The sequence below is a fragment of the Cordyceps fumosorosea genome, assembly GCF_001636725.1.
Source record: "Cordyceps fumosorosea ARSEF 2679 chromosome Unknown scaffold_19, whole genome shotgun sequence".
NCBI lineage: Eukaryota > Fungi > Ascomycota > Sordariomycetes > Hypocreales > Cordycipitaceae > Cordyceps > Cordyceps fumosorosea.
In genome coordinates this window covers 362,724-390,530 of record NW_017387319.1, presented here as the reverse complement: position 1 = coordinate 390,530, position 27,807 = coordinate 362,724, and the positions used below count along the sequence as shown (strand labels likewise).

General features: G+C 56.3%; 9 protein-coding genes across 9 annotated transcripts; 5 read left to right on the top strand and 4 right to left on the bottom strand.

Moving 5' to 3' along the window:
- Nucleotides 1–611: 611 nt before the first annotated feature.
- Nucleotides 612–5,182, top strand: ISF_06998 (multidrug resistance-associated protein; the record flags this gene model as incomplete). The annotated part of the gene is made up of 6 exons (XM_018850602.1): nucleotides 612–758; nucleotides 816–1,344; nucleotides 1,397–3,729; nucleotides 3,839–4,275; nucleotides 4,345–4,425; nucleotides 4,477–5,182. 6 exons carry the CDS (start codon nucleotides 612–614, stop codon nucleotides 5,180–5,182), a joined length of 4,233 nt encoding a protein of 1,410 aa, XP_018702247.1.
- A 2,135-nt stretch (nucleotides 5,183–7,317) lies between these two features.
- Nucleotides 7,318–8,382, bottom strand: ISF_06997 (IBR finger domain protein; the record flags this gene model as incomplete). The annotated part of the gene is made up of 4 exons (XM_018850601.1): nucleotides 7,318–7,443; nucleotides 7,513–7,728; nucleotides 7,799–8,183; nucleotides 8,297–8,382. 4 exons carry the CDS (start codon nucleotides 8,380–8,382, stop codon nucleotides 7,318–7,320), a joined length of 813 nt encoding a protein of 270 aa, XP_018702246.1.
- Nucleotides 8,383–8,882: 500 nt separating this feature from the next.
- On the bottom strand, nucleotides 8,883–9,550 carry ISF_06996 (hypothetical protein; the record flags this gene model as incomplete). The annotated part of the gene is made up of 3 exons (XM_018850600.1): nucleotides 8,883–8,899; nucleotides 8,955–9,460; nucleotides 9,522–9,550. 3 exons carry the CDS (start codon nucleotides 9,548–9,550, stop codon nucleotides 8,883–8,885), a joined length of 552 nt encoding a protein of 183 aa, XP_018702245.1.
- Nucleotides 9,551–10,065: 515 nt separating this feature from the next.
- On the bottom strand, nucleotides 10,066–10,929 carry ISF_06995 (ATPase, vacuolar ER assembly factor, Vma12; the record flags this gene model as incomplete). The annotated part of the gene is made up of 1 exon (XM_018850599.1): nucleotides 10,066–10,929. The coding sequence occupies one exon, from the start codon at nucleotides 10,927–10,929 to the stop codon at nucleotides 10,066–10,068; it is 864 nt and encodes a 287-aa protein (XP_018702244.1).
- Nucleotides 10,930–11,424: 495 nt separating this feature from the next.
- ISF_06994 (decaprenyl-diphosphate synthase subunit 1) lies at nucleotides 11,425–12,821 on the top strand (the record flags this gene model as incomplete). The annotated part of the gene is made up of 2 exons (XM_018850598.1): nucleotides 11,425–12,606; nucleotides 12,660–12,821. 2 exons carry the CDS (start codon nucleotides 11,425–11,427, stop codon nucleotides 12,819–12,821), a joined length of 1,344 nt encoding a protein of 447 aa, XP_018702243.1.
- Nucleotides 12,822–13,884: 1,063 nt separating this feature from the next.
- On the top strand, nucleotides 13,885–15,445 carry ISF_06993 (allantoinase; the record flags this gene model as incomplete). Its single annotated transcript, XM_018850597.1, has 2 exons — nucleotides 13,885–14,388; nucleotides 14,450–15,445. 2 exons carry the CDS (start codon nucleotides 13,885–13,887, stop codon nucleotides 15,443–15,445), a joined length of 1,500 nt encoding a protein of 499 aa, XP_018702242.1.
- Nucleotides 15,446–15,759: 314 nt separating this feature from the next.
- On the top strand, nucleotides 15,760–16,395 carry ISF_06992 (hypothetical protein; the record flags this gene model as incomplete). The annotated part of the gene is made up of 1 exon (XM_018850596.1): nucleotides 15,760–16,395. One exon carries the CDS (start codon nucleotides 15,760–15,762, stop codon nucleotides 16,393–16,395), a length of 636 nt encoding a protein of 211 aa, XP_018702241.1.
- A 3,776-nt stretch (nucleotides 16,396–20,171) lies between these two features.
- ISF_06991 (ABC efflux transporter) lies at nucleotides 20,172–24,380 on the top strand (the record flags this gene model as incomplete). The annotated part of the gene is made up of 2 exons (XM_018850595.1): nucleotides 20,172–21,983; nucleotides 22,035–24,380. The coding sequence occupies 2 exons, from the start codon at nucleotides 20,172–20,174 to the stop codon at nucleotides 24,378–24,380; spliced, it is 4,158 nt and encodes a 1,385-aa protein (XP_018702240.1).
- A 260-nt stretch (nucleotides 24,381–24,640) lies between these two features.
- On the bottom strand, nucleotides 24,641–26,647 carry ISF_06990 (General substrate transporter; the record flags this gene model as incomplete). Its single annotated transcript, XM_018850594.1, has 2 exons — nucleotides 24,641–26,054; nucleotides 26,139–26,647. The coding sequence occupies 2 exons, from the start codon at nucleotides 26,645–26,647 to the stop codon at nucleotides 24,641–24,643; spliced, it is 1,923 nt and encodes a 640-aa protein (XP_018702239.1).
- Between the last annotated feature and the right edge of the window lie 1,160 nt (nucleotides 26,648–27,807).

Below are 27,807 nucleotides of genomic sequence, written 5' to 3'. Positions count from 1 at the left end.
GCGTGAGAGCATCTACCATCATAGCCTGTATTTATGAGAATTGTTTAGTAATTTATTGTATTGTATTGAGAGTTGTGGTGATGGGCCAGTGCAGTGACAAGATGGTTTTGGGAGTGACACGGTGGTCTTGGTACTGGAATGATGGCCTTGCACCGGCTAGCTACCACGATCTCGAGTGAATTTAATCATCATTCACCATAAAAAGAGATATAAATAGGCATATTTTATATATTTTCTAGAAAAGGACAAGATTCATCGTAAACACTACTCCTGGCGTGATACCCCAGGTCCACTGTCAGATCAGCCAACGACTGACCAGGCTAGCTCGACGAGAAGGAAATCCAGAAATTGGCGGGAAATAAACAAAGTACTAAAAGAATCTTGAGCAATACTGACGCTTGTGAAGATAAGGCTGCCAGCCTCGAATTTAGCCTGCAGCTGCCCTGCATCTCTCTCGTATTACATAGCGTCCATCTCAACCCCCGGCGTTCGTACTAAGATCCTTTGCAAAAGCCCCCAACATTGATTAAACCTAACAGGATGCCTCTTGACCCGAGTACAGTTTGGTGAATGTCTTTGTCCTCTGCCTGTTCTCTGACCGCACATTCGCCATGGAGTGCATCAAGCCAATGGACCCTGCGGTCCAGTCAATCACACTCTCATCCGTCCTTCTCCTTTTCTTCCCCAATGCGTGGGCTGCGACGCGTCGATCCAATGTCAAAGTGCGACCCGGTGGTTTCCTGCGAACGGCCAAGCCTGTACGTGATGCCTCGCTCCCGCTGAGGACCGATTGTTGACTGACGCGTGGTTTGCAGATTACAGGATGCGCAGTCATCGCGGCGGCCCTGTCGCATCTGGTCGTGACTCTCGCGCGACCCGACAAGACGCTGGCATCCGTATTCGCCGTCTCCATGTCCCTCGCTGCGGCAGTTGACGTCGTCTTGCTATCATCCGCATGTCATAAGAGGGCTCTCAAGTCATCGAGCTTACTCGTCCTTTACCTCCTGGTAGTAGGATGTTGGAACCTCTCGACGGTCTCGAAACTGACAGTCGCACGCCATCTTGACTACCGGGAATGCATCCTGCCAGTAATAGGCATCATCCAGCTTGTGCAGCTTCTCCTCGAATGCACCTCCAAACGAGACATCTTCCTGCCACGGTACAAATCGCTGGCGCCTGCGGAGACGGCCAATTTCTTCAGCGTCGTGTCGTTCTGGTGGATGAACGACCTCCTGGTCCGAGGAAACAAGCACATCCTGCAAGACGAGGACCTCCCGCCCTTGGACTCTCGTCTTCAAGCAGCTGGCCTGAGCAAAACCATCAAGCAGACATGGAGCACTAGGGGTACTTGCCAATGACCAACACACTCCAAGCACAGATTGCTAACCCGGCTCAGCAAACCCCGAAACCAAAACGACCTTGTTCAAGGTCCTGCTCAAGACGCACACGCGGCAGTTCATCACCACGCTGATCCCGAGGCTCTTCATGGTCCTCTTCGACTGCAGCCAGCCGCTGCTCATCAAGGCCGTCATCCGCCACGTCGAGTCCCCCACCTCCCCCCCCTGCCGCCAGCGCACCCTCATCCTGGGCGCCGCCGCCGTCTACCTCGGCTCGACCCTCTCCAGCTCGCAGTACCTGTACCGCACCGCCCGGCTGCAACTCGCCGTCAAGAGCGGCCTCACCTCCCTCATCCACCACAAGACGCTCGCCACCGCCGCGCACGCCGCCGACACGGGCAAGGCCACCACCGTCATGGGCGCCGACCTCGACGCCGTCGCCGAGGCGCCCGCCATGCTGCACGACCTCGTCGGGCGCGTCCTCGAGGTCGGCCTCGGGCTCGCCATCCTCGGCGGCCAGGTGAAGTGGCTCTGGCCGGTCCCGCTGGTTATTATCTTCCTGTGCTCGCGGGTGAGCAGGTTCGTGGCCAGGAACGTGGGGGGCCGCCAGAGGAGGTGGAACGAGGCGACGGAGCGTCGAGTAGGGGCGCTGGCGGCGGTGCTGGGCGCGATGAGGAGCGTCAAGGCGCTGGGCGTGACGGAGGCTGTGCTGAAGTACGTGGACGGGTTGAGGGGGGAGGAGCTCGCGCGGGCCGGGGAGAAGCGGTTCCTGGACTGTCAGTACAATTCCAGCGCGAACGCGCTTGGGGTCTTCTCGCCGGCACTTACGGTGGCGCTCTTTGCGATCGTGTCGCACTTCAAGAACGTACCGCTGGACACGGCGGTCCTGTTTACGACTGTGGCGGCGCTGTCCATCGTGACGCACCCGGCGAACATGATCATGACCATCTATCCGCGGATCGTCTCTGTCGCCGCGAGCTTTGAGCGCTTCCAGGAGTTTCTCCTGGCTTCTCCCCTGGAGGACACCCGGAAAGTTGAAGAGGAGGAGGTGCTAGCCAGCAGTCGCAGTGGCATTGCAGCCTCGCTCACAGACCTCACGATCCACAGCAAGAATGGCCAGCCCATTCTGGACAACATCGATCTGAAGCTACCATATGGTTCCGTCACCGTATGCTGCGGCCCTGTCGGTAGTGGCAAGTCCGTCCTCGGCAAGGCCATCCTCGGCGAGCTACCCGCAGCAATGGGTCTGGTCGAGGTATCCTCGAAGCGAATCGGCTTCTGCGACCAGGCACCCTGGGTCATGGCGGGCACGGTAAAGGAGGTTATCTGCGCATTCGCCTCGCCCGTCGACGAAGCCAGGTACAGGGCTGTCGTTCAGGCATGCTGTCTGGACCACGACCTCAGCCGGCTCGCGGAAGGCGACGACCTGCGAATCGGGAGCCGAGGCGTCAACCTGTCCGGCGGGCAGAAGCAGCGCATCGCCCTGGCCCGACTACTCTACACCGGCGGCGCGGCAATCGTTGTGCTCGACGACAGCTTCGCGGCCCTCGACGGCACCACCGAGAGCTCGGTCGTCCAGAACCTTCTCGGGCCTGCCGGGCTGCTCCGCCAAAGCGGCGCCGCGATCTTCTGGATCACCAACTCCGCGCAGTATTTCCACCTCGCCGACCACATCCTCCTGCTGGACGCGGGGCGGATCTCGCGCCGGGGCACCGCCGTGGAGATGAGCCCGTACGTCGACGAGCTGCGCAAGTTCCACGCGGAGGACGCCTCACCGGGCCCCGAGGCACCCACACGCAGAGCCAAGACGCAGGCCAAGAAGGACGCGCAAAGCGACCTGTATCGGCAGACCGGCGACCTGTCCCTCTACGGGTTCTACCTCCGGTCCACCGGCGCGCTGCCGCCTCTCGCCGTGGTGGGCACGACCGCCACGTACGCCGTCTGCAACACCGTCCCGACATACTGGATCAAGTTCTGGGCGGACCGCCCCGGCGCCTCCACCGCCGTCTTTGCCCTCGGATACCTTCTCATCGCGCTCTTCGCCTGGGCCGCCACCACCGTGCACATGTGGACCACCGTGTGCCTTCTGGCCCCTCGCTCCGGCTTGCGCCTGCACCGCGCCCTCGCCGGCCGGATCCTCGGCGCGCCGTTGTCGTACTTTGTGGCGACGGACGTCGGGGTGACGCTGAACCGCTTCGGGCAGGACGTTGACTTGGTGGACAGGCAGCTGCCGGGCGCGTTTGCGCGGTTCGCGACGCAGTGCTGCAAGATGACGGCGCAGGTGGTGGTCATGTCACTGGTGCAGCCCGAGTTTGCGATGGCGGTGCCAGTGTGCGCGCTGGTTGTGTACGTGGTGCAGAGGGTGTATCTGCGGACGTCGAGGCAGCTTCGCGTGCTGGATCTCGAGGCCAAGGCGAGTCTGTATTCGGGCTTCCACGAAACGGCAAGTGCATTGGCTTGAGACTTGTGTGACTGGTTTATGCTGACCTTTGAGGTGGTAGATTGACGGACTGGCCACGATTCGTGCCTTTGGATGGCAGCGCGCTGTCGAGCAGCGCAACATCGACGCCATCGACCTCTCCATGCGCCCTGTTTTCCTCATGCGCTGCCTCAACAGGTGGCTTTTGATCGTGCTGGAGCTAATTGTCAGTACTGTTGCCGTTGCCATTGTCGCATCCGCCGTCATGGGTGGTAGTGGCACAGGCACAGGCACAGCCGTTGGCGTTGCGTTGAACTTGGTCATCTTGACAAACACGACTCTCATAGCGCTCGTCATCAGCTTCACCGACTTGGAAGTCTCTCTCGGTGCTATTTCGCGCCTCAAAGAGGTCGAAGAGATGACGCCACAAGAGGACCTTCCACATGAGATAGTAGTGCCCGATGCGCACTGGCCGACACGTGGTGAATTGGTGCTCAAGGATCTCGCCACAGGATACAGGTACGCTCTTCTACAGCCACGAGAAGAACGCTGAGAATAAAAGTAACCACGTCTAACCACTGATGGCAGGATAAACAACAATGTACTCAGCCACGTTGACCTGGTTGCTAGTGCAGGACAGAAACTCATCGTCTGCGGTCGCACCGGCAGGTAAGACATCATCCTACTGTCTGGCTGACCAGAGCTGACAAAAGGGAATAGCGGCAAGAGTACCATATTCGTGTCTCTCCTCAGACTGATCGAAAGCACCGGAGCCATCACAGTGGACGGAACAAATATCCTGAACATGCCGCGCTCCATCGTCCGCAGCCGCTGCTTCATCGCCGTGCCGCAAGACGGCATCGTGTTCAAAGACGCCTCGCTGCGATTTAACCTTGATCCTACCGGCACAGTCGGCGACGACATCCTCCGAGACGCCCTCAAGTCCACCCATCTCTGGACCGTTCTTTCCGACGATGAGACCACCGACATCCTAGACCTGAAGCTCTCCAGCCTGCCGCCACTATCTGCCGGCCAGCAGCAGCTCTTCGCCCTCGCGCGCGCCGTGGCGCAGAAGCATCGCGCCGCCCCCTACTCCGACCGCGAAGAAGAGGGGACCGCCAAGCCCATCGTGCTGCTGGACGAGCTCACGGCGTTCATGGACTCCGCGACCGAGGCCAAGGTGTACGACGTGGTGGAGGAGGAGTTCGTCGCGGAGGGCCATACGGTGATCATCGTGTCGCATAGGCTCGGGGGCCTGCTCGGGAGGCTGCGGGAGGGCGTGGATGCCGTGGCCGTGCTCAAGGATGGGCGGTTGACGGTCGAGAAGGACTTGGGCAAGCTCGCCAACGTCGAGAGCGGCGATGAAGAGAGTAGCCAAGGAGGCGATGGGGAGCCATTGGCCAGTCAGTGTCCGCGGTTGTGGTGACGCGGGTAGGGCATTCCGAAAACTGATACAGCAGGGACGGGTGGTAATAATCAACTCTTACTATGACATGGTAAGCAAAATGACAGAATCAGAAAAGTAAAGAAGCAACAGTGTGTGTCTCGTAGGTTCCATCCAACAAATGAAGGTATCAAATTCCTCTCCAGCCGAGCCCTTGTATCGCAGCTCGCAGCTCTGCCTTGTCTGGTTTCGCGCCGCAGAAATAGCCGCCGCCTTACAACCGATTGTTTTTACAGGTGTTGCATGCCGTTATGTGGCAAACTTTGCATTCAAAAAGGTAGTGAGGCAAATGCCCGAGACAATTTTCACATTGACCCCCCCCAGGACGATAGCGCCAGCGTCTGTGGGTGCATTCGTGCGTTTCCTGAATGTGACGTTGCGCTTCCGTTACTGCCGCTGCATTGTTGCGCCCGCCAAACATGCCTCTGCCGATGAGCCGTTCTGCTCGTTCAAGGAGACGCTCTTCGTTCCATTGATCGCATTGACAGGAACGCCACTTCTCTCCGCATACGTAGCAGAATTCACATCCACATCGGCAGGCTATAATGATGGACCATCTGTCAGAACGATGTAAGGGACGGGATGGATGGAAATAGAATGCGGTTCAGCTTACTCATATGATTGCAACCATGGTTCAGTTCGACAAGATTCTTACACCCAAAACACTGCTGCCAGCCGTTTTCCTTGGCAAATGCCAGAACTTCCTTGGTAGAAGGGTCGTCAGGACAGAGACCATCATGCGAAGCGCTCTTGCAGACCGTGCAGGTCGACTCCTTGCATGCTTGGCAGTAGCCGACAGTTGAAGTAATTTCCACCGGTGGGATGAACGTTGAGCATTGGATGTTGTAACAATATGTTCGATTTGGCGTGGTAAACTCGACCTTCTTCTCCTCAAATTTCGCGATGAGGTCAGTAGGAAGCCATTTCTGTGCAGCGTTCAGTGAAATCGGCTGCTTGCAACACCTAGGAGGGTAGAGGGACTCATCCTTCGTCGCAGTCTCGAAGAGACTAGTCAGGCAGTCTGGACAGTAGACATGACCACATGGTACGTGGACGGCGAGGTTCTCCTCTTGTACCTCGCCACAAGCCGCACATGCCTGAGGGTCATCTGCCAGCCTCCGTTCATGATAACTGCGAGTTCTAAATCTTTCCGGCTGCCCGCTAGCCACTTCTTCGACCGCAGAAATCTCGGTCAATTCTGCAGCCGTCCCAACCGGGATTGAACATTCGGGATGTTGAATCGGGTCAACATTGACTTCTGTAAAGGGAAGGTCTTGTTCAGTGTCAGGAGAAGCTTCTTGCTCAGTATCGGGCTGGGGATAAGCACGGCGGCAGTATTCTTCATCATCGAGAAGCTGAATGTGGTTGATGATCTGCAGTGCTTCCAACTGCAGCGCCAAGGTAAAGTCGTCAAGCTCGTCCGTGTCATCTTCTTTAATTTGCGCAGCTCGGATCTCCTCCAAGTCCTGCTGCATGAGCTGCAGTGCCAGGCGCTGAGAAGGATCAACGGTTTCAGCCATTTTCATCAAATGTAGGCAAGAGTGAGCGGAATGGAACGTGGGAAAGAAACCAAAGCAAGTTAATATAGAAAATTGGAAACAATGCTCGCTGTCGGAGAAAGACAAGAGCAGATCGGTTGAAGAAATAAAAGGAAGTTCAGAAGTTGCCTGGCAATGTTGCGAGACAACAACAAACGAGTGCCTTGCCTGCCCGCTGGTGATCTCCCCGAGCCCGCCGAAATCGGTGGTGTTTCGATCCAGGCAGCTATTAAGTTACTCGCGACTTGCGCCGAAAATGAGCATGGGCTCAGTACTGCCAATAGGTTTGTTTCTAGCGAGGCAAAGTAAAGTGAATGAGGCAATCGTGAGTTGGGGCTGTGACAGAAATCACTGGGCGAAACAAACGGACCAGGGTAATGAGGTAGAAGAATTGCGCTAGAGATATGTAGAGGACGATACTCACAATGTAGAATGAATTAGAATCACCTGTTCTCAAGCCGTCCAAAGCAATCAAGCAAAAGCAAGACCAATCCATATGGAATAGACTACAGATCAATGGAGACCCAAACGACTTCTATGACTTTGCTCGCATCCATTTTCAGGGGGCGCTACCGTGGCTTACGATTTTACCCAGCCCTTCAGCTGAACACCTGAAGAGGCTGTTGGTCTACCCCCAGAAACCCTCGGCATGATGCCCCCAATCTCTGCCACATCGGTAGCAGAACTCCCGTCCGCATCAGCAATCTAGAGGCGTGCGCGTCAGTCAACAATTTCCAAGCACGGGATATACGGAAGGGAATGGCGGCAACTTACACATATGCAGGCAGCCCGCGGTCTTCTCCCACGTAACGTCCGCAGCGGGTGCAGGGCTGCCAGCCCTTCTGGCGTGCCAGCTTCCCGCACCGCGTTCTGCGTAGGGTCGCCCGGGCATATCCCGTCGTGCTTCGCGGTTCTGCAAAGTATGCACGTCTGCTGCCCGTACGCGGCACACGTGCCGTAATCGTCCGTGAAGTTGGACGGCGGGATGAACTTGCCGCAGTTCGCGTTGTGGCAGTATCGCGGGTTTGGCGTGCTCATCTCCAGCTGCTTCTCTTCGAACCGGGTCCTCAGATTGGGCTGGCAGCAGCTCGAGAGCAACGCCGAGGATCGGGATGGGCACCGAGCAGCACTCGGGAGGGAACTCGGGCCCGCCGTCAACTTTATCAGCAATGGAAGCGGTGACGTGCCCGATGAGGCACGTCGCGCAATACAAGCGGTTGCATGGTGCGCGGAAAGTCGGGTTCTCGTTCAGCACTTCCATGCAGACTGAGCATCGCAAGGCCTCCGCAGACGCAATCGCTGGTGCGCTCGTTTCCTGCTTGGCCTCTGTATCTGTAGCCTGCGCTAAGGCTGTCGTTTGCTCCGTCGGGGCTTTGGCCTTTCGTGGTTGCCGAGTTCTCGTTCGAGGGGCAGCCACCGTTCTCTTCCCGGTAGCCACACGCTTCCTGGGCCGGGAAGAAGATGCCTTGGCAGTTGCCGCCGACAAAGCCGATTTCCGCCGCGAGATGCTCTTGGTAGACCGTGAGGGCAGCATCGAAGTCGTTCGCTTTCCTCTTACGTGCGTCCGCTCGCAGCCGTCTGGAACCCCTCCACGTCCCGAAGCTCCAAGGCGAGGCGCAGCGACTCGGTATCGAAAGTCGCCATCTTGAGAGTCGAGAAAAGCAGTATCAAGATGGGCAAGGGAAACGGGAAATTTGGAAGAGAAGGAGAAAAGACGCAAATAGGAAGACTTGAAGGGATGCCACCAACAATGAGGTCACTCGCATCGTTTTGCTTACGAGCTGGCTGGTGCCTGCAAGGCTGCTTGGAGGATAGTGAATTGACCTGGACGACAATACGTCGGTTACCAAGCCAAGTGACATGGGGAGAATGAAGCGGCAAGTTGGTATAAATTAATGCTAAACTGTAAACATTACGCTAAAGGTCATTACCCCGTTTCTTCTTCATTCTCGTATAGGCGGCGTGTCGTTTGGTGTGCAATTTGACGTCGTCAGGGTATAATGGGTTCCACACTGTATTGCACTCCTTGCATTCGCAAAACGCAGCTCGGTTCGAAATATTGAGCGTCGTTTGTACCTCTGCAGGTGAATGCTTCCGCCTGACGCGCCTGGAGTCGGAGCTGGCTGAGCCGCCGCCGGCGCCCTCTAGCCGCCGTTTGCGCCTGGAACGTCGTTCGCTGGCTGTCTTTATACTCGGTTCGTCTTGCTCGCACTCACGGTGGTGTCCATAATTTCCACACTCATCATCACCGGAGCCGATAGACTGGTTCGACCGAATTCGCAACACTCGCTTCTTGGGCCGTGATGGCGGTTGCACCTTCCTTTCCACCTGCTTTTCCTCGGCCGGCTCTGCGTCTGGTAGGGTGTTTGTCTTGGCGGGCTTTATTGGCGTGAGATGAGTCGTGACGGGCTTGAAGTAATTCAGAATCGATCGCTTCGCAGGAACGTTGGGCTCAGGCTTGGACGGTGGCTGGTTCTCCTGGTCTTCCTTGGCCGGTGGCGGGTTTGCTTTGAAGATCGGGACCACTGTAGGTGCATCGTCTTTGGCCACGACAATGTCGAGCGGCTTTACGTTCTTGTTATCATCATCATGGATGGCATATGCCGTTCGGGCCCTCTTGGCTAGAGGTTCTGATCGAGGCTCTGGTGTCGCTGTTGCCTGTCTGCCGTATGTGCGCAGCTTGTCACGCTTGCGCGACAGAGGCCGTACACCTGGTTTTGTTCTGCGGGTATGAGTTTTCTGCACAGCGCGGGTAATCGTGAATAGGCTAATGGGCTTCTTACATGGTGTAGTCTGGTGATGAGTTGATCATGATCTAATGCGTCGATTGCTGGGCGGGACGAAGTTGAGAGAGGAACGATTGTGGAGGAGCGAAGTTGGAGGGTTGGGGGGGAGAGGGGGGGCCGGGACTGTAGAAGGACTTCCAGCGCTTCTTAGTTGTACAAGATCTGCGAATGAGACCAACAGCAGATTATCCAGAATTGCATGTAAAAATATTGTTTGGGAGCTGTATCTCGAGGGACACAACAGCTTGGTCGGCCCTTGAAATGGTTGACCCACACTAGTTGAACGGCGCGCGGCGCGCGACACGAAAGACGCGACACCACCAGGAAAGCGCGTACCACTTTACGGGCGGCACTAGTTGTGAGTGACCAGGGTACGGCTATCAGTCCAGTCGTTCTGTTCTATCTTTTACTCCAATGGGGTTTCTTTTAGCGTTGCACGAAGATGGCGTCTCGCTTTGTTGGTGATTAGCTTGAGCGCTTGTGCGAATCTGAAAAGTGGGATATCATCTCATTCAATCAATCGCTCGCCAATGGCAGATCTTCAGTCTGCGGTTGTACCTGTTACAACCCGTCTTGTTACTTGATTGTCGGTGGCCTTCGCCTTCCCAGACAATAATACGACCTTTTCCTCGTGGCCGCCACCGCCATCACCATCTTTCCCTATAACCCATGTTTGCACCACCTCTTTCCGCTCTGGCCGGGTATCTTCTTTCCGCTTTGCTTCCCCCAGGCGCCAGACGTAGCCGCCGTACACCGCGACTTCGGCGATAGCGACTAGTATACTGCCACCCATGGTAAGGAACAGACGGGCTGGCAGGCTCCACCATCGGCCAAGTATCCAAAGCGTGGCAGCTACGCCGGCGATGCTGACCAGGAAGTTGATCAGCAGCATGACCTGCCTGTGTATCTCGTTGTATGTAACATCATCGTCGCCAAGGTCCGTGTCGCTCGTTGGTTTGTTTGCGGCGGCGAACGATCGCGCCGCGTCTGGGAATCGATGCTTGAATGTTTCGAGCGGGATGGGAGGGTTGATCATTCGCTCGTAGGCGCGTGCATCTTCCTCTCGGCGAAGCTTGGCCATGAGGGCTAGATACTCGGGTGACTGGGGCTTGATGTAAGAAAATGTGAAACGAGGGATAACTTGTGTCGGGTACAGTGGTTGTGTGCGTACCTTGGCAGGTTTCGGTGCTGGCGGCGCGACGTAGACTTGCGACCCTCTCAGCAGCTCCTCTAAGCGAAATTTTGTTTGACATTTCGAAAGTCGTAGTATTTGGCTATGAAGGATCGGGTTGCCGATTGCAGGACTCGCGACAGATGGATCGCTAGAGTCGCCAGGTAGCATGGCTTCAGTGTGCGCGTTCGCCAGACACTCCACAATGGACTCTGTCATGGTCAAGAGAACCATGGTGTACCTGCACAGCGCAAGGGCGGCGGCAAAGTGAAAGGTGAGAAAATGGATTAGTTACTATACGGCACGCATGCGCACGGGCCCGCGCACAGATGATAAATAAGGCGATGAAGTGGTGATGAATATCGGTCGCAGGCAGCAGCTATCATGGAACAACTGACGTCCCAAAAAGCTCCCAGAAACTGCCCGAGAGCTCCGCTGAAAAGGACAAATGGAAGAGCTGCCACTCACCATGCTGACGCTATCTGGCCAATCGGAGACCTGGATGCACTATAAGAGTGGAGCTCCGGATTGACCCGCCGGACGCGGATGCAAAAGTTTGGCCCATCGGCGTTCTAGCTGTGTGCGAAGCAGAGCATCATCCCGCATTGCACGGTCAATTGGGTTCTCGGCATCCCGGGTACTCTCCAACGGCCGAATCGCGAAACCTATTTACACAAGGACTCGCTCACATTCTCTTTTCCGAGCTTGTGGAGCTCCAGTCCTCCCGCCATGAGTCTACGTCAACGATCCTCATCCGCCCTTACCCAGGCCGCGGCCAGGCGGGCCGCAGCACCGCCCTGTGTGCTCTGCCGCCTGCCACACGAACAATTTCGAGTACAGCGAGCCGGTATTCATTCCACGTCGAGAAAGGATTCAGCCTGGGCGGCTGCGGCGCAGGTTGCCTCCAATGTCGTGGGCAACATGGTCAAGAAGGCCAGCTCGGATACCATGACCATCGACCCCCTCCGGACAGTCGCTAAGGAGATGAAATTCCTCACTGGAAATATTCGGAAGCTTCTTGGCTCTGGCCACCCTTCGCTCGACCGAGTTGCAAAATACTATACCCAAGCTGAGGGCAAGCATGTCCGGCCCTTGATCGTGCTTCTCATGAGCAGGGCCACACACCTGTGTCCCAAGAACCCTCACAGCGACATTCCGCAGACCGCTCGCGGCATCGACTCGTCAATATCACCCCGCCAGGTTCTGGGTGACTTCAACCCCTCGGCCCTGCCGCTTACAGCCCCGGAGACCGACATGGCCAGCTCGGAGCTGGACATCCTTCCCAGCCAGCGACGGTTAGCCGAGGTGGCCGAGCTCATCCATACCGCTTCACTACTTCACGACGATGTCATTGATCATTCAGAGGCGCGCCGCGGAGCTCCGTCTGCCAATCTTGAGTTTGGTAACAAGATGGCCGTGCTTGCCGGAGACTTTCTGCTGGGTCGGGCCTCTGTCGCCTTGGCGCGCCTACGCAACGCCGAAGTAGTTGAGCTCTTGGCTACCGTTATTGCCAACTTGGTGGAGGGCGAATTCATGCAGTTGAAGAATACTGAGCGGGACGAGCGTAATCCCAAGTGGTCCGAAGAGACCCTCACCTACTATCTGCAGAAGACATACCTGAAGACTGCTAGTCTCATCTCCAAGTCTTGCCGCGCCGCCGCGCTGCTTGGCAATACCGACGCTGCCACGGTGGATGCTGCCTACTCCTACGGCAGAAACCTGGGGTTGGCATTCCAGCTGGTTGACGATATGCTCGATTACACTCGTTCGGACAAGGACCTCGGCAAACCTGCTGGCGCTGACCTCGAACTCGGCCTCGCCACCGCGCCACTTCTTTTTGCGTGGAAAGCGAATCCCGAGCTTGGTGCCCTTGTTGGACGCAAGTTTGAGAGGGAGGGTGACGTCCAGCATGTACGTGAATTCTGATCCATCTTGCTGATGAAGCACCAACTAACTTTTCGCAGGCCCGCAAACTTGTCCTCCAGAGCGACGGCATCGAGCAGACCCGCGCCCTTGCGCACGATTACTCGGAAAAGGCCATCGCTGCGATTGCGCACTTTCCCGATAGCGAAGCCAAAGATGGTCTTATCGATATGGCCGAGAAGACTGTCAAGCGCAAGAAATAAGAAACAAACAACCCAAGTCTGAAAACCACCGACTAGGCGACAATGTCAACACTCAGGCTTTGTGCGCCTCCACTCACTTTGTACAAATAGCGTTTTATTTTATCGCACTACAACTAGAAAACGGTTCTACGCATAGCAAGACGGAAGCTGGGGAAGCTGTGCACGAAACTTGTTGGCATGAGAAAGTGTCGTTTTGCATGGAAAATTCTGTATGATTACACCAATACACGGCGCCCCTTTGGATTGGAGCTTTAATAAAACACGGAAAAGATCAAATTCTCTTTCAGGAAATAGGGACTGGCATGAGAGTCATCTCTTTGTTTAATCTAGATACTTTCCATTGGTTGGCTGGCAAACTAGGTCCGGGGCGTTCCTGAGATATCCTTGCAGGATGCTACCCCGCCTTGTCTGCAAACTGACGTTCACATGCGAAACGATATCGAAAACTCGTTCATCATAATATTGATATTCCTCCAAGGCCACTTGAGCCTCTTACCAGTAAAAGCAGGTGGTGGCTTCGATTCGGCCCACTTGGCCATCGAGGTGTCACTGGGTTGGTTGGCGGCCAAGTCCGACACGTTATCGCTCGGTGACGCTGCACGAGGTGTCAGAGGACACACTCGGCGGATGGGGTATTACTCTTTCCGCCAAGCTCCGACAACGCAACAGATTATGAGGAGATAATCAACACAGAGCACTGACCTTTGAGTGGCCACGGCCGGGACTTTTGAGAGGCCCTGGCCGAAAGCTGCACTTCACAAGCCGGCTCCGAAGGTCTCGGTGAGGCTAACTCAACCGGCACCGGCCGACGGCACCACAAGGGCTGGTTCTGGAGAAGATGTTTCCCCAAATAACGGAAACCCAATTCCTTTCCTCAATCATCTTTTGGCTTTAAACATAAGCATATCCAGGGGTTTCCTTTTATTTAATTTCAGATTTTATACCTCAACAGAACAGCTCCGACACAAGCTCAGCCCCTTCTGTGTGTCTGTACCATAGCGGCTACCCCGCCCCCACCATCACCAACTCTGTCGACAAACATCAAACGGTAAGACTCGAAATCATGTCAGAACCTCTTACGGTGCTCCTGTCGTCGCGGGCCATTCTCCCCGACCCCGACGGGTCGTCGCTCCTGGAATCGCCCGCCACGATCGTTATCTCCCCCGCCACCGGCAAGATTGTCTCCGTCGAGCCAAGCATCCGCCCCCGTGGCGACTTTCCAAACGACACCACCTACGTTGACCACTCGCCTCGGGTGCTGCTGCCGGGCCTCGTCGACGCGCACGTGCACCTCAACGAGCCCGGCCGCACCGAGTGGGAGGGCTTCTGGACGGGTACGCGCGCCGCGGCCAGCGGCGGCGTCACCACCGTCGTCGACATGCCGCTCAACGCGATCCCACCGACGACCACGGTGCGCGGGTTCCGGGAGAAGCTGGCGGCCGCGGCCGGCCAGTGCTGGGTCGATGTAGGCTTCTACGGCGGCGTCATCCCGGGCAACGCCGAGGAGCTGCGGCCGCTCGTCGAGGCGGGCGTCCGCGGCTTCAAGGGCTTCCTGATTGAATCTGGTGTAAGCTTTTTACAGAACCCATCCATCCCCCCGTGTGGGCAGCTGACAGTCTGTGATCAAGGTCGACGAGTTCCCCGCAGTCACGGCAAAGGATGTCGCGCTCGCCATGGAGACGCTCAAGGACGTGCCGACGACGCTCATGTTCCACGCCGAGATGGTGCCGCACGAGGGCGGCGGCAGTGCGACGAGCAGCAGCGCCGACGCCACCGCCTACCAATCCTTCCTCGACTCGCGCCCGCCGGTGTTTGAGACGTGCGCCGTCGAGGAGATCCTCTCGCTCGCGCACATCGCGCCGCGGCTGCCGCTGCACATTGTGCACCTGTCCGCCGTGCAGGTCATCCCGCTGCTGCGGGCCGCGCGCGCGCGGGGCGTCCGCATCACCGCCGAGACGTGCTTCCACTACCTGGGGCTCGCCTCCGAGGATATTGACCACGGCGACACGCGGCACAAGTGCTGCCCGCCGATCCGCGAGGGCCGCAACCGCGACGGTCTCTGGGAGGAGCTGGTCGCCGCGGACTCGTGCCTGGCGACCGTCGTCTCCGACCACTCGCCCTGCACGCCCGAGCTGAAACTCCTACCCGCACACCTGCAAAAGGAATCCGCCGGCGCCGCTGAGAAGAGCTCTGGCTCACGCGGCGACTTCTTCGCTGCCTGGGGCGGCATTTCGTCCGTCGGCCTCGGCCTGCCCATCTTCCACTCGTCTGCCAAGGCCCGCGCGGCCGCATCGCCGTCGGCAGCGGTGCCTAGCCTGGTCGACATGGTGCGCCTCTGCTGCCAGGCGACGTCCGAGCAGGTCGGGCTCGAGCACCGCAAGGGCGCGCTGCGCGCGGGCCTGGACGCCGACATCTGCGTCTTTGACGACGCGGAGGTGTGGACGTTTTCGCAGGGCGACATGCGCTGGAAGAACCGCTGCTCGCCGTGGGAGGGCCACGAGTTCACAGGCCGCGTCAAGGAGACGTGGCTGCGCGGCACCAAGATCTTTGAGCACGGTGCGGGCAAGGATGGCTTGGTGACGGAGAAGCCAGTCGGTGAGCCTATTACAGAGAAGAGAAGGTGAAGTTGGCGACATGTCATAGAAAGCATGGGTGGATGCTATAGAAAAGTAACACATAAATAAACATGATATAAATTCTCGTTATCATTCAAACCTTTATTCTTGGGATGAAACAAGGTGTTTTCACAGATTATCCTGACATCTGTGGAAGCTGTTCTTCTACAAACGGCGGCACTCCACCGACTATTGTGCGCTGCGCAAAAAATTGCAGCCCCTCCGAAGAACAGGTTAAAAGAAAACTCACAACTCTCCCCTCACCAAGAAAGACGTGTTTTTTGTTCGAAATTCAAGAATCACCCGCATAGCAAAGAGATAAAATGGCCGACAGCAGTGAGATGGACGAGCTCCAGCCCTCCATCGAATTTCTACGCCTGCGCTGGCAAATCACCGACGGCCTAGCGTTCGCCTGCGTGCATGCCATCGCAGACCCCGAGGACGCCTCCTCCGCACAGCAACCGCTGCAAGCCGCCGACGGCACCTTCCACGAGATCGCCGGCGCGCCGTGCAGCGACCCGCCGACCGCGCGCCTCACGCTCCAGATGGAGGAGGCGACGTACCTCGGCGTCGACGGGGACGTGAGCTCCCCCGACGCCACCGCCGCACGGCTTGAGATCGCCGCCGCGCCGGGGGAGGACCATGTCACGATCCGGCAGTACGTGACGAGCGCGCACGCGTGGCTGCTGGCGCAGCGGCAGAAGCACTTTGAGGGGTACGGGTACTCGGCGGACGGGGGGCAGCAGGCGCTGCCGGCGGAGGCGGAGCTCTGGTTCGACCCGTCGTCGCCCAACGTGATCAACTTCTTCGACTCGGTCGAGTCGGAGCCGCCGTTTGCGTTTGAGTGGGGGCTGGTATCGGATATGGCGACGGGTATCATCCACGGGCACCCGGAGGATGAGTCGGACTATGGGGATGGGGAGGAGGGCCCGATTGATCCGATTGAGGAGCTGAAGTGAAAGCTTCATGGAGAGGCACGGTGAGGGGAGGGGAGGGCTAGCGGGAGTGATACAAGGGACAACAGGGCTCAAAGATACCGAAAAGGAAAATAGCTCGTGGAGTTACAGGTTTTACGCAATGACTATGGGAGGAATGACAGGGTGAAAGGCCTGCATCGGGCAACGATGCTTTCGCCAGCCAAGTATAATGATTTCGAAATACTTTGGCATGGATTTTGGGCAGAGGGAACTGTCGACACTTAACAAGAAGACATCACAGTTTTGATAATTCTTCTACCTCGGGAGGTGCTGTGCATTGATGGACAATTGCATGTAACGTGATTTGATCCGCCACGCGGGCCTTCGGCTATCACAAGCCAACACCTTAGATCGACGACACAAGAACGCAGACACTGGGTAATGAGGTAGATGAAGTCAAAAATTGATATGTGCCTCAATTTCTTGTGAATTGAGGGGCAACTGGACAATCCGAGTCTATCAAATCCCCGAACCCGAAGTCTTTATCCCTGATCTTTCAACATGTCACGACCGGCGGTGGTCTTCAACACCAATATAAAATAAGAAGGAATCGTAACGAGTTCTCAATGACTACCTTGAAACTTGTTCAATAAACGACAGCTATTTTATACCTTATTATTAGCACTCGCGCTTGCGTCGCCAACTCCTTTATGTCCGAGAACCAATATGACTACACCTATTGACATTCGTGTCGTGGACAAAGACACCTGTCCTTACATTTATGAAGAAAATGCCACCATTTCGCTCAATAATTGCGGAATCATTCGATGCAATATCTATCGACCCAAAGTTTCGGACTCCAACCAGAAATGCCCCGTCCTCGTTACGAGTGGACCGTACGGCAAAGATGTGCCCTAGAGAGCCATGTGACAAGGAACTTACAATCAGAGAAATGCTAAACTTTTTCAATTAGCTTCGATCCGGCGAGTTTCTCGGAGCTTGATCCCGAAAATCAAACTGAGCAATCGGCATGAGAAACACCGACACAATAGTACTGGACGTCGCATGGCTACGCAGTTGTGCGGGCTGATGAACCTGGAATTGGCCAATCATCAGGCATCTTGAGCGTCACATCTACTGCAACTGCGGATGCGTTCCGTGATACGATCGAATGGGCTTCACAGAACCCCTGGTCGAGCGGCAAGGCCGGCTTGCTTGGAGTGAGCTGCTATGCCGTCACCCAGTGGATGGTAGCCGCTTTGGAGCCCAAGGGCCTTGCTGCTTGCGTGCCTTGGGAAGGTAGTTCTGACTCGTACAACGAAGCCACACGACACGGAGGGGTTCTATCCAGCACATTCTTCAAGCTGTCGTACCCAAGACAGGTGCTCTCGACCCGGTAAGGCGGCCCGAGGATGGGGTTTGATACTGTGGATGGGGACCTGAGCGAAGCTCAACTTGAAGCAAATAAATCGGGCACTCTTGAATCGATGCACTTGCAGCGTTACCGCGACGACGAGTTCTTTTCCTCAACTGCGATTGACTTTGGCAAGATCAAGGTCCCAATTCTCAGCGCGGCGAACTTGGGCGGCATCATGCTGCATTTGAGAGGGAATGTGTTGGGCTCTTATCGAGCTGCGTCAGAGTTCAAGTACCTCAGGTTCATCGCTGGTCGTCATATCTCCCTTTTACTACCTGGAAGAGGTGGAGGTACAACGCAGTTTTCTGGATGCTTTCTTAAAGGGCGAGGATAGAAAGGGTTGGTCGACCAAGGGCGCAGTTCCTCCTGTCAGCCTGCTCCTACGGAAGGGCAACAAAGGCGTCAACAGCCCAGAGACAGAAGCGACGTTCGAACACAGAGAGGAAGAACAATGGTCCCTGGCGCGAACTCAATACACCAAAGCCTTTCTTACTCCTGACTTTAGGTTTTCCTTCCAAGCTCCCGACATCAAACAAGCCATTAGCGTCAGTTACAAGGCCGAAGGCGAGAAGCCCGGAGAAGAGCTCAAGGCGCTGCAGACGAGGGCTGATATCAGACATTCCACAAATGCGCCTGCGAGTTCGGAGCAATCGGAACCGATGTGGTTCAGTTTCAGACGCAGTCATTTCGCGAGGAGACCGAAATCACCGCCCACATCACCGCCCACATCATCTCGCATCTTAATGGTTCCCTAAGCAGAAACAAAGAGGGAAGCAGACCATCGGATATTGACCTGCTTCTATCCGTTCGACACTTTGCCCCTACCAACGAGGAAATCAACTACACTGGCTCGACGGGAGAGCCCGTTCCCGTCTCCAAGTGGTGGCTGCGCGTGAGTCTTCGGAAGAGCAACCCCGACCACCCCGACCACCGCCAGTGGCTGCCGTGGCGGGATTTTTGCCGATCAGATGTCCAGCCTGTCAAAAAGGAGGAAATTATCCCGGTCGATGTAGAAATCTGGCCAACGAATGTCGTGGTCGAGGCTGGGGGTCGACTGGCGCTGGAGTTAGTTCTCGCGACACGGCAGGGACAGGGATTTGGATTCCAATGACAGGTGAGTGAATGGAAGATCGGAGCCGAGGTGCAAATTTGAGTCGTCTAACTAACTTTCCAAGATCCCCCGCAATCTTCAAGGGCATCGCATTCACTTGGGACCCGCGCACGTTAATTACATTTCCCTCCCAATTATTCCATTCAAATAAGTACATAGTCGCATGGTAACTTTAGTTGCCACGTAGTCAGAGACAATATCGGTCTGTCGAAACAAGTCGCGTTATATTTCAAAAATAAAAAGCGACCGCGAACCACTCTGTCCAAATCTCAAACTGTTGTGCCCAGCATCTCCTCGGTTCTTGGCGCTCCTAGTGCCTCTACTGGTATACCAGTAACAACTGTATTGTGATTAATTAATAAAAGAACTGCCCGAGTCTAACTCGGCCTGAAGGAAGTGGTGCCATCCTTCAGCCTTCAAATACGCGGATCCGGATCCTGGGTGCTGCCGACGGCTTGAGCGTTGAGCCGGCTTCAGCCTTGGCTACCTACCTAGTTATGTGCACGGTCTTTGTGCTTCCGCTTTTGATGACATCCATGTCAATACGCGTATTTATCATGGACTGGGGTCGCGCTTTTGGAAGAGAGTGCAACTTCCAGCCAATGATAACGTGAGCAAACGGGCTGCCACCCAGCTCGGCTATTAATATCGCTCTCGCTCTTTTGACCCCTCCATATCTGTAATTCTGCATGCAAAACCACAACGGATATGTAATATTAAAAAAAAAAATAATGCTCTCCTATTAACAGCTGCAAGACCTCTACCTCGAAGCCTAACTAATCCATATCCAAGAATCCATATCCAAGCCTAAAGTGTCCACTGTAGCTTCCTCGCGTAGCCCTGAATCTCCCCTTCCCCCACCTCTTCCCGAGCCGACTCCACGCTGGCGTTTGCAGTGGAGAAACTCTCCCCGGACAATAAATCATCATCTCGCCCACGATGTCTGGTCTCACCCCTTCACCTTTCAACTGGCAGTCAAAACACTGTCTCTTCCCCATTTTGGTCAGACATGCCGCCTTGTACCAGTTGAGCTGCGCCCAAATCGACATATCACTTGCGCGCCCTGCTGCAGCTGTGCCGCTTGGAAAAAAGATCATCAGCCTTGTCTCGGCCCTGATCTTTGTCGACAAACAATGTCTTAGATTTAGATCCACCCATCACACACCGCACACAGGCCTGATCTACATTGAGTCGTCCAGCAAGCCTATTTGATACTACTAGTATATACCCCTATCTCACTGTCTTGCGCTCTTTTCTCGACGGAGTTAGGTAGTGCTGCTTCTCTACATCATGGAATCCCACGATCCGGAAAAGGCCCAGGGGTCTGTTACTCCTGCGGAAGTTGGTGGTGAAAGCGACCGAACGGATAGAGCTAGCTCTGTTGCTACATCTCTTGAGCAAACCGTGAATCAGAACAAGGACGAAAACATACGGCGTTTCTCAGTATCTGGCGCAGGCCAGCTGTCGCTGGAGGATGTCGCCAGCGTTCAAGTACGGATCCGTGACCTTGAGGTATCCGTCAACACGGCACCGTCTTGGTGGGCTCCCTCTACGTACACTCACCTCGTCAAGTCAAAATTCAACACTGAGCCTGATATGAAGACCCTTCTTCACTCCGTCAATGCCGACTTGGCCGCAGGCAGCCTCACCGCCATCATTGGTGGCAGTGGCTCGGGCAAGACGACCCTTCTCAACACCATGGCCGAGCGCATGGTCAGCTCCAGACTACACCAAGAAGGAATAGTCACGTTCAATGGCGAGATTAGCGTTCATAACGTCCGCCATGCCTACGTCATGCAGCAGGATATCCTGCTCCCGACTCTGACTGTGCGGGAGACCCTGCGATACGCGGCAGATCTTCGTCTGCCATCGACTGCAAAGCGGCAAGATCGGTGGCGCATTGTGGAAGAAGTCATTCGCGAACTAGGCTTGAAAGAATGCGCAGACACAAGGATCGGTAACTCCCAGCACCGCGGATGCTCCGGCGGTGAAAAACGTCGCGTCAGTATCGGCGTTCAGCTGCTCGCTAACCCATCCGTCCTCTTCCTCGACGAACCAACTACAGGGCTGGATGCCACAAGCGCCTATCAGCTGGTTCGAACCTTGAAGGCCTTGGCGAAAAAAGGTCGCACGATTATTACTACTATCCACCAGCCTCGGTCCGAGATTTGGAACCTCTTCGATAACATCGTCATCCTCACCAGAGGCAGCCCCGTCTATTCCGGTGACGCAACTGAGTGCATACCTTGGTTTGAAAGCCAGGGGTTTCCCATCCCCGCATTTGTGAACCCGGCGGAATTCGTCATAGACATTGCTGCTATCGATAACCGCACTCCAGAGCTGGAGACGGAGAGTAGCGTACGCGTCGAAACCCTGAAGCGAAGCTGGGGCCAAGCGAGTGAGAAGCAATTCTTACCCGTGGGCGGCATCTTGAGCCAACCGAATCGCCATCACCGTCGCATATGCTCACATGGCCACGACGAGAGGGCTGGATTTTGGCGCCAGCTGCGAGTTTTGACCAGTCGAACCTTCAAAGTCACCTATCGCGACCCAATGGGCATGACTGCTGCCATTCTAGAGGCCGTGCTTCTCGGCGCAATCACGGGCTATATGTTCTGGAATGTTGGTCGCGACCAAGCCGGCATCAGATCTCGCCAGGGCGGACTATACATCACCGCTGGTCTGCAAGGCTACCTGATCCTCCTGTTCGAAGTGTATAGGCTCACTATTGATATGCCAACATTCGACCGCGAAAATTCCGAAAATTGCGTTGATCCTCTCCCATTTATCTTGTCTCGCCGACTTGCGCGCATGCCGACTGAAGACATCCCTGTGCCATTCATATTCTCCGTTTTGATGTACTTCATGTCAGGGTTTGACCGCGACGTGGGAAAGTTCTTCACCTTTTTCGCAATCACTCTGCTCAACCAATATGTTTCCGTGACATGCGCCATGGCGTGTGTAACGGCTGTGCGACACTTTCCGGGGGCAAGCTTAATGGCCAATTTGGTCTACACTATTCAGAGTATAGCATGTGGCATGTTCGTGCAATCCAGCAGCATCCCAGTTTACGTTCGGTGGATAAAATGGACCGCTTACAATGTACGTTCTCAAAGCTGCAGGCAATCGACTACAACTAAACCACGCTGGTAGTTCTATGCATTCAGCGCTTATTGTGCGAATGAGTTCCAAGGAAGCTTTTACGATTGTCCATTCCCCGGCGGCAGGGATAATCCTGCATGCCAGCAATACACTGGGCAATACATCATGAAGTCTCTGGGCTTCCCAACGAATTGGATAGCGAGACCAATAGTGGCGCTTGCCTCGTTCATCGCCCTCTTTTTGCTTCTATCCACCGTTGGTCTCACATTTCTCAAAGTCGAAATGACAATTGCTCGCGCGCGAACGACTGATACCGACTTGTCTGCTGGCAAGGAAAAGATGACTGCACGCTCAATTGGAGAAGTACGAGCCATCGATGTTGGTCTGGACAAATTTGCGCTTGCCCTGGACAAAAAGGCAGCCACTGGCAAGCGTCTCCCTCGACGCCTGATTGTCAATCCCGTCACGGCGACATTTCAAGCCGGTACTCTCAACGTCATCATGGGCCCGTCCGGTAGTGGCAAAACGTCCCTCCTCAATGCCATGGCGCTCAGACTGCGCAACTCTGTGGGCAACAAATACCGTCCCTCCGGCAAACTGACATTCAATAGCGCGGTCCCGTCAGACTCTGTTATCCGTTCCGTCTGCTCATACGTATGCCAAGATGACGATGCGCTGCTGCCATCCCTGACAGTCCGAGAAACTCTTCGTTTCGCGGCCGGCCTGCGTCTCCCATCATTTATGAGCACCGAAGAGAAATATCGTCGAGCCGAGGAAGTGCTACTCAAGATGGGCCTAAAGGACTGCGCCAACAATCTCGTTGGCAATGACATGATAAAGGGTATCTCGGGCGGTGAGAAGCGGCGAGCTAGTATCGCTGTTCAGGTCTTGACGGACCCTCGGGTGCTACTTCTCGATGAGCCCACCTCTGGACTGGACGCCTTCACGGCCAGCTCTATCATGGAAGTGCTCCAAGGTCTCGCAAACGAGGGACGCACACTGATTCTCACCATCCATCAAGCACGATCAGATCTGTTCAAGCATTTTGGCAATGTTCTCCTGCTCTCCCGTGGCGGCCATCCTGTATACGCAGGCGCCAGCAGAGACATGCTCGGATACTTTGGTAAACATGGATATGACTGCCCCAAAAATACTAATCCCGCCGACTTCGCGCTTGACATGATCACGGTCGACTTGCAAAAAGAAGATATCGAAGCAGAAAGCCGCGAGCGGGTAAAAAGGCTCGTCAAAAGCTGGGAAGAGCATCAAGATCCAACTGGGAATACCCACGAGCCGCGACTGTCGCCCATTCATGAAGAGACTGATGAACCCAACGAGAAGCGAAAGAGCCTAACTACCGGCTTCCAGATCAATGTCTCGGACGAAGGTGAACCCAGTGAAAAGTCACAAACGACCTCTTCCGGAGACAAGGGTGCCCTTGAACCTAGAGGTGCGTTCACGGCCATCCCTCGCCGCTCTTTCAACCGCGCCAACCTGTCCACGCCTGCGGAGCTGGGAGCTCTCGTACGCAAGCGCACCTCCATCGTCAAGGCATTGCCACTTCTCCTGCGCCGCGCCGTCATCAACACTCGCCGCCAGCCGGAGCTCATCCTCGCGCGCACAATGCAGGTAGCTGGCCTGGCCGGCGTCTTCACACTCTTCTTTGCGCCTTTCAAGCACGACTACTTTTCGGTGCAGAACCGCATGGGGTACGTGCAGCAGCTTGGCGCCTTTTACTTTGTCGGTATGCTCCAAAACGTGGCCGTGTACCCGGCCGAGCGCGACGTCTTCTACCGCGAAGACGACGATGGCGTGTACGGCGTCGACGCCTTCCTGCTGTCGTACACTGTCCTCGAGCTGCCCTTTGAGGTGCTCAGCTGCCTCGTCTACGGCCTCTTCTCCACGTTTGCGGTGCGCAACCCGGAAACTGCATCGCTTTACTTTGCCGCGTTCTTCGGCTGCTTCGGCGTCGTCTCGTGCGGCGAGAGCCTGGGCATCATGTTCAACACGCTCTTCGCGCACACCGGCTTCGCCGTCAACATCATGGGCGTCTTCCTCTCCGTCGCCAACGGCATGGCCGGCGTGCTGTCGATCAACATGCCCGGAGCGTTCAACGCCCTCAACTACCTGTCGCCCATTCGCTACGCCACGCGGGCGATGGCCCCGTACGCGCTGCGCGGCGTCGACTTTCACTGCACCGCCGAGCAGGCTCTGCCGGACGGCTCGTGCCCGGTCACCTCAGGCGAGCAGGTGCTAGAGCTGTACAACTTTGATGTGGATCCCAACGTGAATGCTTACTGCCTCTTGGCATGCGTCGTGATTTATAGATTGATTGCGTGGGTGCTGCTGCGAGTGACGAGGGCTCGTTGGAAGGATAGGAAGAGAGTAGAGGTCTGACGACGAAGGGAGCAATGACTAACGAATTCCATAGTTCAAGGCATGTTTATAGCGTATCGAGTTTTCTACGTCGCATTTCCAAACTCGATGCTCATGTGAAAGGAAGGGAAGAAAAACACGCATGGATTGTTTCATTCCAACATGTATGTGAGTACCCCAAAAGAGGCTAATATAGACATAATTCGAAAGCTAACGAGGAAGGTATCAAGTAGAAGAAGCAACTGAACAGCAAAAACAAAAGCACGGGAAATTACATCAATTTAGTAAAAGCGCTTCTCATCATCCTGGCTGGCCAGGGGAGCAATGTAACGACCCTGTTTCTTAGCCTGTTCGACAGCCTCAAAGTGGTACAGTGGAGGTTTTGTGGCGTTCTTTTGGAAGAGCACGTAGCGTCTGAAGAACCACGGCAGGGCAACCGTTACCTGGTAGCGGGCGAACTGACGTACGGGGACGGCAAAGATCCAGTCGAGCTCCTCGAGCGAGCGCTGCATGGTCTCGGGGACGAAGAGGAAGATGAGGATAAAGGCGATGACGTTGAGCCCCGCATACACTCCAAAGGCACCCACAGTCTTGGCCTCGTGCAGCAGGAACGGGAACGAGGTACCCAGGACGGCGGCCCAGAAGAGGCAGGTCGCGACGGCGAAGCCCATGCCCGTCTCGCGGACGGCGAGCGGATAGACCTCGGCGGCGAAGCTGTAGGGCACGACGCCGCAGCCGGGCGAGTAGAAGGCGGCGAAGCAGAAGACGAAGAGGCAGACGAAGCCGGTGCGGACGTCGCCCATGTCGCGGTCCATGAGGGTGCAGAGGCCGGCGGCGAGCAGGGTCCAGAACATCTGGGGAAAGGTGAAGAGCAGCAGGCTGCGGCGGCCATACGAGTCGATGGCCGTCAGGGCCGGGAAGCAGAAGAGCCAGCCGACGACGCCAAAGCCGAAAGAGCCGATCATGGCGCGGAAGTCGGTGAGGCCGGCCTCCTTGAAGATGGAGGTGGAGTAGAAGGCGATGATGTTGATGCCGCACATTTGCTGCGCGAGCATGACGATGACGGCGGCGAGGTTGGCGCGGCGCACGCGCGGCACGGTGAAGAGCTGCGCGAAGCGGCCGACGATGCCGATCGAGCAGCCTCCCTGGCCCCCTCCCCGGCCCCGCGCCAGGGGATCCTCCATCTCGAGCTGCGTGCCGATGTAGAAGACGTCGCGGGCGACCTGGATCTCGCCGTGGCGCAGCAGCGACATGGCGCGCCAGGCGTCGGCGTAGCGGCCCTTCTTCATGTACCAGCGCGGCGACTCGGGGCAGAGGTAGATGCCGACGAGCAGGGGCACGGCGGGGATGAAGGGCGCGCCGAGCATCAGGCGCCAGTTGACGTCGGGCACGTGGAAGACAGCGAGGTTGAAGGCGGTGCCGAGCATGATGCCGAAGGCGGTCCACATCTGCCAGGACATGACGAGGGCGCCGCGGATCGAGGCCGGCGCGTTCTCGGCGGCGTAGACGGGCACGGTCGTCGCCTTGGCGCCCATGCCGACGCCCATGAGCAGCCGGCAGGCGAGCTGCTGCTGCCAGGTGTGGCAGAGGGCGGAGCCGAGGACGGGCCAGATGCAGAAGTGCGCGGAGAACCAGATGGCGCCGCGGCGGCCGAAGCGGTTGTTGAGGGGGTCGGAGAGCCAGCAGCCGATGAAGCTGAGGGAGGCGCCGTTGTCAGCCTGCGAGAGACCACGGAGAATGTGGGAGAGAGAGAGAGAGAGAGAGAGTCTATAGACTTACGCGCTACCAATGTACGGGGCCGCGTTGATGAGGCCGACGAGGATCTGCTCGCGCGCGCTGTCGCCACCGATGCCGTAGTGCCGCGGGAAGAAGATGGTCGCGCCGTTGGCGCCGGTCTGGTCCCAGCCCTGCACGGCCGCGCCGACGGAGCACATGGCGATGGTCCAGAAGAGGCGCGCGGGCATCGCCCACCGGCTGGTGCGCTCGCGGCCCAGCACGGCCGCCTCGGCGGGCGTCAGCGCCTCGTCGGTGCCGTCCATCAGGCGGCCGGCGTCGTCGGGGTTCTGCGCGAGCAGCGCGCCTTTCCGCAGGACGGGGATGTGTCGCTCGAGGCCACGCGCGCGCGCAAAGGCCTCGACGGTGCGCATGAGCTCGTCGCGCGGGATGCCCTCGAGCGGGTTGCGACTGCGCGCCTCGAGGTCGCGCTCGTGGAGAGCGATGGCCTCGACGTCTTCGTCGGCGTACGGGGCGCCCTTTTCGGGGTGCATGTCCGTGATGTCGCGGGACATGATGGGCCAGGGCCGTCTGTGTTGAGAGCTTGTCGTTTTCTGCGTGTAAGTAAAGGGAAGGGGAAAGAGGTATCGATCCCTGGAGGGGAAGCAGGGCCCTCGGGCGGCGGCGTCGAAGGGCTCACGCAGGGTCGCTCGTTTAGATTGTCTAGGACGATGAAGACAAGGCAATGATCAACGACTGGGGGAATGGGGGAGTATAAAAAGAAGAATGTCGAGAGTGAAACTAGAGGACTTGCGAGTCTCTTGACTGGGTCCGGTGTAAGCCGAGACAATGGAAAGTCTGCGGATGGGGAGAGCTGAATGGGCTCTAGATAGACGAGGGGGTAGTTCCAAGGCTCGCCCTGCCAGGTGAAGTAAAGTCTAGATGCAACGTGAGAGCTAAAATGGGCAAACATTTGCGTGCGTCGCATTCCCCTTCCCTGTTGCGAGTGGTGAGCATGCCAGTGAAGAAGGGACTAACACGTAGGGAGAGGAGGTACCGATACAAGCACGGGGGGAGCGTCCTGAAAGGCACCGGCTCCGGTTGAGCGAGGCCGTCCTTGATGTTCTACTCGGTGGAAACAATCACTATAAGATAAAGACCCCTAGCTTTGCAATCTAATAATATTAAGAGGAAAATATCAAGCATGGATGAATGGTTCTTCATCAGTTACTGCTTAAAAAGCCTTGGTTCGGCTGTGCGACAGCGACTGCCAAGTGCAAAGGTATAGACGAAGCCCGAGGCACAACTTTGTTCGTTCATCTCTTCGAAAAATTGAAAAGCTGTTCAAATTGAAATGTGCTGAGAATGGTGCTGTCTCGGCCAGTCAATCTTCCAAATCCCTCACATCCTGCTGGGCTACCTCTGTGTAAGTGAAATGTACATTTGCACTATCACAAATTGTAGCTCTGAATGCCTGGGTGCTGTTAGGCTCTCAAGTCCTTCTGCGACGGCCTCCAGCGCAGTAGTGCCCCCGCCACAGAAAAAAAAAAGGAAACTGCATTCCAGAGCACCGCCTTAAAACCATCACCAGACAACTCTGAGATTGCTCCCACAATCACCTCCCTTGCGTCAAGCCCTGAGGAATATGTACACAGGAAACATTATTCAACTCAAGTCATTTCTCTCACTTCTCTCTACTAGATGAACGTCTTTGAGACGGGAATCTTCTTCTGAC